Raw genomic sequence first — 10994 nt, forward strand, 5'->3', positions numbered from 1 at the left:
AAAATAATTAATTATACCCCAAAAATAATATAAATATATATTGGTACTAAAAAAATAATATAAATATATATTGGTACTCAAAAAGTAATATAAGTATATATATATACATATATATATATATATATATATATATATATATATATATATATATATATATATAAGCCGGCGTACGAGGCTTATAAGACTTTCTAATAAACCTAAGTCTGGTCTATTTAACTTAACAGACTTATAAAAAAGTCTGAGCCTAACCTTTTAATTAAATAGGTCAGGACATGTTAGACTTTATGTAGGCCCCTGTAGGTCGGCCTAACCTATTCCCACCCTGACGCATCGTACGGTTACACTTCGGAATGTCACCATCAACCCAGGAGAGGGCAGTGTAGTCATTTAACCAAGGGTACATTCGAAAGAAGAAATTTCAGCAATCTTGTTAACTAACCAAATACAAGTTCGCATTCACACTAGACAATCAATCACAAAAATACCATTTTCTGAAAACAATGTGAAGTTTGAGGGATAAAATTATCACACATCAAACAAAATATTATATAAAGCACCATCAGTTTGAAGTTTCAAAACTAGTGTTGTCTTGTTTCCAGCTTAGGAAATCCAAAGCGTTGGAGAACAGCACACAAAAGGCATGGAAAATGGAAACACAGCCAACGAACCCGCCAGCTTCTGGACTCAAGCAAACGCTCTTCTTAGGAAGAATTTAACCTTTCAGGTAAGTCTATCAGTATCACCTCTCTTATCTATATTAACACATGTTTCTATTTCTCATGCTTTTATGTGTGATTTAAGAACCATTAAGATCGACTTAATTAATGCATGTTTAGATTAAAGTTAGAAATAATAAATCCAACCCATTAAAGCAAATTGGTAAAATTACTTTTATCTCAAAAGTATTTTTTCACCTGAAAACCAAACATAGACTTAGTAGCCAAAGATTTGAATGGTTTTCGAGGTCTTAAGTTTTAATTTTGTTGTCGTCAATGTATATATAAAAAAAAAAACAGTTGTATGATTTACGTAAGCTATTGTCTCCATTTTTTTTTTCAGAAACGAAATGTTAAAACAAACGTTCGACTCATCATGTCCCCGTTCATTTTGTGTCTGTTGCTGGTTCTGCTCCAAAGCCTAGTGGAGAACCAACTGGACAAGGCTGAGAACAAGTGTGGCTGCGTTTGTGTTAGGAGACAAGGGGACACGTGTCTCGAGGAGGAGTGCGGGGTTGAGCATTCGGATTTGGACCAGGTTGCCACGTGTCCCATTCCCAGCCCTCCAGAATGGTCTCCTCTGTTGCAAGTGCCGGCACCACAGTACCGTGCCGTGAGAACAGATTATTTCCCATTTTCTGATTTTCCAAACTCGTCCTGCCGGAGGAATGGCTCTTGCCCTGTCACTATGTTCTTCACTGGCACTAACCAATCTTTTGGAGAAAGTAAGAAAACTATATAAATATATGTTTCTCCTTATATTGATTTGTTTCTTTCCAAATATGAAGTATCCACCAGTTTTGCTAACCATTAATTTTCATCGGAAGTCGCATCTTTCCTCCCAACTACTTTCTTAACTCATTGTGTTTCCTCTTTTGCAGTTATATCTAGGAATATGATCCCAAGTAACTTGAGTTCTATAAACAGTTCTGATATTACGGCTAGTTTGGCATCAAATGTAGTGGTGAGTTAGTATTTAACATTTTACCATTTTCTCTAGTAAGTTGAAAGCGTCTTTTTTTTTTAGTTATTTATCGAGTTTAATAGCATGTACTGTCAAGTTATAACATTTTTTACACCATCGGTCAATCAAAAATTATCTTTTGTACGGTTTCTAATATAGCTAGTTAGTTGGTTACTAAAAAATCAATAAATTTATCATACATAACAATTTATAATTTACTGACAGTATAAAATTCCTTGATATTGCCTATGTGTATTATTTATTCTTATTTGTTTTTGGTTTAAATTTAATTTCATTTTGTCTATCAAAATGTAGGGATCAGATTCAGAGCCAGAGAACACCAATTTTCTGGAACCTGCTTTCTTTTCAGACCTTCCTATTTATTATCTACAGAATCAGTGCACACAGAACTCTACATTCTCCGTTTCTCTTCAGATAGCAGGCATTAGCAAGCAGCAAGGTATGGGACATTCTTGTATTGGCAACAATGTAATAATTCCTGATGTAATATGAGGAAAGTGAATCAGTAGGCAATAGGCATAGCTGTGTTGCATACAGCTATCAATGAAATTTGACATTCCATTGTGCAATTTCTGTCTATGAATCAAGAAGGTGATGCATGATTAAAATAATTAGATAAACTTGCATGATTAAAATAATTAGATAAACTTGCATGCTTTGGACATGTTCTTTTCAGCTTCCATGTGATTTAAGTTCATGTCTTTTGGGTCAAACAAGTAATTTGTTAAAACTCATAATTAGTCTTTAATTTAGTCAAACATCAAGGTAAAGTTGTTGTAATTGTGTGTACATTCATGCAGAACTGGGAGTGGGGAGGGGGGGGGGGGGTATAGGATCATTATAATTTCTCAAATAAAATGTTTGCCATGTTATGCCTTCAATGATAGGAGTCTCATTGCTAAATTGCCAAACTAGGAACCATCTAAAGAAAGTAGACATTTCTTTTTGTATAGTTTGTCAAAATTGTGACCTGTGATGCTTTTGAAACACTTTCACAATGATAGTAATCTTCTGCCCTATAAGTGCTCCCACAAATTATTTTGAATATGTTTGCATGTATTATACTTGTCATTTTTTGCTTCTTTTTTTTATACTATGCTCAAGGCTTGCATCTGCTGCCTAAAATTTCTTACTAATTCAAGTTTTTGTTTTCCTCTGGATGCAGAGGTAATATGTGCTCAGGGTTTACGTTTATGGCGTAATAGTTCTTCTGAGGTGAACAATGAGCTATATAAAGGTTATCGGAGAAGTAACACAGAGAGACAGATCAATGAGATAGCTGCAGGTAGGTATATAATTATAATTAGTATATGACATTAAGTTTGGGGCAATACTTATTTTCATATTACTTTTGACAGGTTATGATTTTTTAAATTCAAATCGGAGTATATTTAATGTCAGCATATGGTACAACTCAACCTACAAAAATGACACTGGCTTTAATCAAATTGCATTGGCGCGTATTCCTCGTTCTGTAAATTTGGTATACATCTAAAATTGTTTTTTTTAACTGTGCACCCTTTATGTTATTGTCTATAGTTGATATGACATTGTGTAACAGAAAACTCAGTCTCAGTATATGAAATAACTACATGCTACTTGCTATATTCACTTTAAAATCTAAACTCGTACTTAAGTCATTTAGATGGAAGAGATTTGAAGTAGGCATATAATTTTTTAAAAGAAACTTAATCATTAGTGTTCAAATTCATGACTTAAATGAAAGTAGTAAAAGGAATTATCATGATACCCAAGTAACATTTGATTGCGGTATTTTAGATTTCAAAACTATATGATTGTAATTTCCTTTGGATACATCGATTGTAATAATAGCATTTGTGGGTCTCTTTTTGTATGGTATATTATGCTACGGACTGACTTCTATTGTCGATGCACTTGCAGGTATCAAATGCCTACCTTCAGTTTCTATTGGGACCTGGTACCAAAATGTTTTTTGAGTTTGTAAAGGAAATGCCAAAACCTGAGACCCCGATTAAATTTGATTTGGCTTCTCTTTTGGGTGGTCTCTTCTTTACATGGGTCATCCTACAACTTTTCCCTGTAAGTACATAAATATACAAAGTATATGTACAATGAACTACATTGTTTGTAACAATAGAATTTAGCATAAATGAGAGGAAAAAACTGACATGGATTGAAGAATGGGTTTCTATTGGCTAAATTTTTTGAATTAGGCCTCTCATTCTTACTTCTACCCATATTATCTTGATATATGTGTAACAATGTAAAGCCTCTTTCTGGATAAGGTTTGTTGCACTCAGAACAATACATGATTCAAAGGAAACAATTTTATCCAATATATATTGTCAATATAGAATAACTTATTTTCTAATATGTTTTTATAAACATGTGCATTCATTGATGTAGATTGCCTTGACATCGTTAGTATATGAGAAGCAACAAAACTTAAGAATCATGATGAAAATGCATGGCCTTGGAGACGGGCCATATTGGATGATTTCGTATGGTTATTTTCTTGCCATATCCATTGTCTACATGCTGTGTTTTGTGATTTTTGGCTCAGTCATAGGTAAGAATGCAACCAGTGTACTGTGTAACTGTTTTCTTTCTTTGATATTTTCCATTTCTCAATACAATTGCTTTTTTTTTTCAGGGTTGAATTTCTTCACAATGAATGACTACAGCATCCAATTTGTGTTTTATTTCATCTATATAAATTTACAAATTTCACTGGCTTTTTTATTGGCTTCCCTGTTTTCAAATGTTAAAACTGCTACAGGTTTGATGATTGTTATTAAGTTGTTGTATTAGTATTTTCTTCTATCTGATCTGATTACTGTTTTTTTTCCTCTCATTTTCTTTTTTATGTAATTGCAGTACTTGCATACATAGGTGTGTTTGGAACTGGGCTATTAGCTGGCTTTCTTTTCCAATTTTTTGTTCAAGACACGTCGTTTCCAAGTAAGTCAAAAAATGACTGAGAAATGATACCCATCTTGGGTCATTGATGTGATTTTTCCTAAATATTTTGATGTTGCTAGTTTAAAGACCTATCTATGGCTTGGTGTTTGGATTGACAGTTGTTGTACCATATCACAATTCTCAAACAAATAGTTTTCTGCATGGATTGTTGATGATGCAAATAACAATAGCCACAGTCATTTTTATAATTGCTTTTGTGCTCAATAAACCTTGGGAAATATTTTAATCATTGTTAACATGTTCTTGTCTGTAACTAAACTGCAAATAATTTTAGCTACAAATTTCATGTAGTTTTTGCTTTATTAATCTCTTTAAGAAACAGACAAAGGAAAAAAAATTCAATACGATGCAACATAAACTGAAATTTAGTGCCTTTTTCCCCTTTTCCCTACATGTTATTGTCCCCCTAATCATGTTAGGTATTATTGTTCTAGTGGTTAGAAACCTGCTTCAGTTTAATTTCATGCCAAAGGACAGTTGTAGCCTCTATTCATTAATAATACCTGTATGAAACGGCTTCTTGCTGTCTAGTCCATCCACTCCTGCTGCAGTACCTATTTAGCGATCAAATTAAGTTCTTGGTAGATTTATTTGTTGTTCTCATAGCTCCAGTCATTCATACTGGTAGCAGTAATAACAGAAGCAGAAAGAAATGGGAGTAAAAAGATTATTTTGGACATGATTAGGAGTGTTATGTTTCTCTAAATTGATACGTAAGGATGACTGATATGAGTTGGCACTTGGCATTTAAGGTTTAATGATTAAAGGGAAATCTGATGCGTTAGTATGAAATTCAGCAATTACTTCATTCTTTATTAACTGAAAAGAATAGACTAAACATGATCATTGTGAATAGAGTTTATATCTAAGTATATTACGTGCCAGTCATCTTTATGTATCATGCACTAACATGTTGACACTTTCTAACCTTTATTCTGGTCTGTTTTAATTAATTGTCTGTACAATTTCTTCAGGAGGGTGGATCGTTGTTATGGAGTTGTATCCTGGTTTTGCTTTATATCGTGGGCTATATGAGTTTTCGCAATATGCCTTTAGTGGGGATGCTTTGGGGAGCGATGGTATGCGCTGGAGCGATCTGAGTGATAGCACAAATGGCATGAAGGAGGTCTTAATTATCATGTTCGTGGAGTGGCTATTGGTGCTTTTGTTTGCTTATTATATCGATCAAGTTTTGTCTTCAGGAAGCAGGAAAAGTCCTCTTTTTTTCTTGAAAAGATTTCAGAAAAAGCCTCATTCATCTTTTCGGACGCCTAGTATCCAAAGGCAAAAATCTAAGGTTTTTGTTCAGATAGAGAAACCTGATGTCACTCAAGAGGTAGATTTTGTTTGCTTTGAATACATATATTCATTATTATGTATTCGCCTCCTGGTTTTAGAAATTAAGAAACCTAATTTCTATCCATAACCATAAGTGGATTTCACAGACTGGTTTCAGAAATTGATGTAACGATGCAATCTCAGAAGTAGTAGTAGTGTAATAGATAATGCTTGAATAACTTGACACAACTAGGTGAAATATTAATTAAAGTATGGATTCCATTTGAGAAACAAATAACTTTCTTCAGTCACAATCTTTTAATTTTAAACACTATATATGTATTGTTTCTAGGGAAAAATTGTATGATAAAAGTGAATTAAAAGTTATTTTATTATTTCGTATCAGCAACATAAGCCTGTTACTTACATGCATGATGTGTTACTTTTTCCCATTTTGTCTTCAGAGGGAGAAGGTGGAGCAACTGCTACTTGAACCGACTATTAATCAAGCAATTGTATGCGACAACATGAGAAAAGTCTATCCGGGGAGGGATGGCAACCCGGAGAAACTTGCAGTGAGAGGGTTGTCCCTTGCTTTGCCTCAAGGGGAATGCTTTGGTATGCTTGGTCCCAATGGTGCTGGGAAGACTTCTTTTATCAATATGGTCAGTTAATGTAGATTTTCATCAGCAATAAAGTTTTTGGAGAATTCCTTGCTTTTCTTTCCCCATCCCTTCCTTCTCCCTTACATAAGTACAAGCAGGATTTGCCAATCATTCTTGTAAAGGATTTTCTCTTTATTTGACTTTCGTTCACATTACTTATTATTTTCTTATTGTGACGGGAATTAATTCTAATTCCCACCTGATGAAAAAAAGTAAAATGTATTGAGAAGAAAATGTTCCTATTTGACCACTATACATTATTAATATCAGGAAATAGAATAATTTAAATTCTCGAGTAACCAGAAAAATCTATTTAATTTCTCAGAGGAAAGAATAATTCTAAAACTACTTTATAAAGAGTATCTTTTTCAACGAAAATTGCCAATTTGTTGATGCTTAGGGATGTATGAATTCACAAAAGAACTTAAAGAAGTATGGACCTCTGATTGGTTTACTTCACTATTAGATGAAATTCTTATACTATGCCAGGAATCTTTTTTTCTTTTTTTTCTCTCTAGCTGATTTTCTCCTTAATTAACCAGCTTGTATATGCTTACAGATGATTGGTCTCACCAAGCCAACCTCTGGTACCGCATTTGTTCAAGGTCTTGACATAAGAACTCATATGGATGGAATATATACTAGCATGGGTGTATGCCCACAGCATGAGTAAGCTGGAATTTCCTCCAATTTATATGGTTTTTTAATGTAATATCAAGTTAAATTCATAACAGTTGAGAAATTTTATATATATTTTTTCTTTTATTATTTTAGCTTGCTGTGGGAATCCCTAACAGGAAGAGAGCACCTACTCTTTTACGGCAGACTTAAAAATCTTAAAGGTTCAGCCTTAACACAAGTAAGTCTATTTGAGATTATGACTAGGAAAATCTTGCATCATAGTGGGAGCAAAGAGAAAAATAGATCAGTGGCCACTCTTGTACCTATTTCTGAAATTTTTACTCTTCAGTGACAAAAGCATTAGACAGTTAAAACTTAGAAGTTGGACCATTCTTTAGTAATATATAAGAGGACACAAGTGTGTGAAATACCATGAGGAGGAGTATGAGTTTGTCAATATCAAAGGAAATTAAACATCCTATCCAAGTTATCAAACTAAATTATCCTCTTTCCCCTCTTAATTATTTATGGCATATTTTTCTTTTAAGAGGGTATATATCTTTAATTGACATGGCTGCTGCGTAGATACAAATTGAGCCAATTTCTCTCAGCATTTATTTAGCTGACAAGACAAGACTTAAGCAATTTTAACTTCCAACTCTAATGCTGCAGGCAGTGGAAGAATCGTTGAAAAGTGTAAACCTTTTTAATGGAGGAGTTGCTGATAAACAAGCTGGAAAATACAGTGGAGGAATGAAGAGGAGGCTTAGTGTCGCAATTTCATTGATTGGAGATCCTAAAGTAGTTTTCTTTTCCATTCAATCTGTTTCACTTTAACTAAACTACTTTTTTCTTTTCCTAAAAGATTCTTGTTATGTTTTCTTCATTCTAAATGTTTTTATTTTTATTTTTGTAAGGTTGTTTATATGGATGAACCAAGTACTGGATTAGACCCTGCATCAAGAAACAACTTATGGAATGTTGTTAAGCGTGCAAAACAGGATCGTGCAATCATTCTTACCAGTACTTTCTCACTCTCTTTATGCTTTTAGAAGCACAGAATCAGATACAAGCTGTTGCATTAATTGTTATAATCTAATATCTGGTTGATGAATATGATCTAGATATAAGCACATATACAAGCTTGTTTACTTTTTTTTGGTTTTATAACGTATATAGATTAATAAACCTTTGCTTGCATACACTTTTCAGCACATTCCATGGAAGAAGCAGAAGTCCTATGTGATCGATTAGGAATATTTGTAGACGGGGGCTTGCAGTGCATAGGCAATCCAAAGGAGGTAACATTGCTTAATTAATATATATGCTTTATCAACTTCATTTGCAATTAATGGGCTTGACCCTATAGATACCGGGCTCAACCTATAACTTTGGGGTTATTCTTTCTACACCCAACAAATTTCTTCTATACCCAACATATTCTAAAAAATTTTAACTTTATCCTTTTTTACTTCTTCTTCTTCTTCGTTCCTTCCTTTTTTTCTTTTCTTCGTATAGCTTATAGAAATTTTAGTGTTATATATAGTGACATTAATTATTTTTTAACATGATTGGTCTATTAGCTTAATTGGTTAGAGCGTCGTACTAATAACGTGAAAGTCACAGGTTTGAGATCTGCATGAGTCATTAATTTTTTTAAAATATGTTAAGTGTAGAATAAATTTGTTAGGTGTAGGAAGGATAACCTAAATTTGGTCCATGGGATTAATGGACTTAGCTTAAGTCCATAGATAGTTAAAGACCTAGGCTTTTACTTTCATTCTTCCTTAAATGTGATGGAGGGAGTTGTTATTCTCACCTCCTATTTGCTCTTTGTGCCTCCTGCTAGTATTTTTGTAATTTTTTTGACAAAAAAATACCCTTTTTGGAAACTAGTTTTCAAAATGTATATTTAGAAATGTGTGATCCAGCACCGCTAAATACATTATGGAAACTAGTTTCGGTAATGTATAAAAAAATTTACTTTGCCGAAACTAGTTTTTGTAATACAAATTTTACATTATAACTAGCTTTCATAATAATATGTGAAAAGAGGGGAAGAAAAAAGATAAAAGATCGAGAAGACTTTGAAGAGAAGAGGAAGGGTGCAAGGAGGGTGAGGGTGAAGGTAAAAGATAATAGGGGGGTTGAAGAGGTGCAAATACTGATATTCAAATAATGGGTTTAAGGCCATAGATAGTAAAAGACCTTTTAGGCTTTTACTTTCATTGTTCCTAGTATGAGATTGATATTCATAGAATGAAATGATAAAATACTTACCGGTTATTCAGTATGCATTTTCAATATTTTTTTTTTCTTAACTGCTAATGTTACTAATGTTGTTGTTAGATTTTTGTTAGTGGGAGATTCAAATCCATGACTTTTTCTCCCTGTTCCTTTTTTCCTTTATCACCAAGCCAACCTTATAACCCCTTCAATATTCTCTCGTTTTTTTTCTGCCAAGTGACATTATTTTTTATACTTGTTGGCTTATCACAGTTGAAAGCCAGGTATGGAGGAACATATGTCTTCACAATGACAACATCTATGGATCATGAAAAGGATGTAGAGAATTTGGTGAGGCAACTCTCACCAAATGCTAACAAGATCTACCATATCTCTGGCACCCAAAAGTTCGAGCTACCAAAGGATGAGGTTAAAATAGCAAATGTATTCCAAGCTGTTGAAACTGCAAAGAGAAGCTTCACCGTTTCAGCGTGGGGTTTAGCTGATACCACACTGGAAGATGTCTTCATTAAAGTTGCACGTGGGGCTCAGGCATTTGACACCTTGTCATAATTTCATACTCATACAAAATTATTTATACTTGTACTCTGTATATATAGGATAAATTTTATTACATGTTGTATCACTAGTGTGTATATAACCGCGATTTTTGTTAGTTTTTGTCGTATTCTTCTTACAAATCTTCTCCCAAATAAAATAAGAGCTTAGTTTCTTCAATCTTCACTGTAAAATTAGTATACACATTAGTAACTGTTTCAGCGATTTTCTCTGTGCATAAATTAGTCATCCAATTTTCGATATCTGACAATTATTGGTTAACTTTTTTTTTGTTTATCTAATTCAATTTTTACTTTTTGAGTCGCTAATTACGCGTCGAAGTATTTAGCTAATTAATCTCGAGTCACCTTTCATAAGGATTGGCAAAAGCATTCTAAGTGTTTTTTTCCTCCTCAAATTGAATCAATGGAAAGTTAACTAAATGCTTTACTACATAGAATAATTTAAAAACTAGAAAACTGGATACAATCTTACAAACAACTAGAATTAACTATTCACATTTTATAAACATGATCATCTACACATTGCAGAAGTAATAAGAACTCAACTAAAGAAAAGTTATCCTTCGAATAGCATCAATGGCATTCTTTTCAGCTTTTCCACGCCTAAAAGTTTCTTGATACGCCTAGCATTAGCAGCCTCAGCCATGGCCTGTTCTAGTTGATCATAGAGACCATCATCCATTCCTCCATTCGCTAACCTTTACGGTAGGTTGAGGAACAACTTTCTTAGATGTAGTCTCAAATGGGGCAACACGAATTGCGTCACAAGACCTTGAAATGTTAGTTAACTTGTTACCTGTTGGCTCAACATTGTCGCCTTTGCATGCTAGAAGTTGCAAATAATTAACAGATCGCACAAGCCAAATTTAATAATAAAAGAAAGGAGTAAAATTTCAAACTTCAACAGCCACATAGTCAATTTCACATATCAATTAAATGGCATTCTGGTTAGTATTTT

At 33.4% G+C, this 10994-nt stretch overlaps 1 protein-coding gene across 1 annotated transcript; it reads left to right on the forward strand.

Annotated features, from left to right (window-relative positions):
• The first annotated feature begins 462 nt into the window (after positions 1-462).
• On the forward strand, positions 463-10193 carry LOC114416525 (ABC transporter A family member 7-like). Its single transcript, XM_028381418.1, has 18 exons — positions 463-724; positions 1060-1441; positions 1598-1680; positions 1996-2140; positions 2867-2986; positions 3060-3184; positions 3604-3762; positions 4090-4252; positions 4337-4462; positions 4561-4644; positions 5640-6001; positions 6408-6608; positions 7168-7277; positions 7383-7467; positions 7902-8030; positions 8147-8252; positions 8442-8530; positions 9729-10193. Exons 1-18 carry the CDS (start codon positions 641-643, stop codon positions 10026-10028), a joined length of 2853 nt encoding a protein of 950 aa, XP_028237219.1. The 5' UTR covers positions 463-640; the 3' UTR covers positions 10029-10193.
• Positions 10194-10994: the final 801 nt, after the last annotated feature.

The sequence above is a fragment of the Glycine soja genome, chromosome 6 (genome assembly GCF_004193775.1).
Source record: "Glycine soja cultivar W05 chromosome 6, ASM419377v2, whole genome shotgun sequence".
Classification (NCBI taxonomy): domain Eukaryota; kingdom Viridiplantae; phylum Streptophyta; class Magnoliopsida; order Fabales; family Fabaceae; genus Glycine; species Glycine soja.

Bases quoted from the DNA above. Each gene is read 5' to 3' on its own strand.
- LOC114416525 (XM_028381418.1), top strand. From the start codon at position 641: ATGGAAAATGGAAACACAGCCAACGAACCCGCCAGCTTCTGGACTCAA. The intron at 2,141-2,866 runs GTATGGGACATT...CTCTGGATGCAG, and splicing joins AGGCATTAGCAAGCAGCAAG to AGGTAATATGTGCTCAGGGT. The intron at 3,185-3,603 runs GTATACATCTAA...ATGCACTTGCAG, and splicing joins TTCCTCGTTCTGTAAATTTG to GTATCAAATGCCTACCTTCA.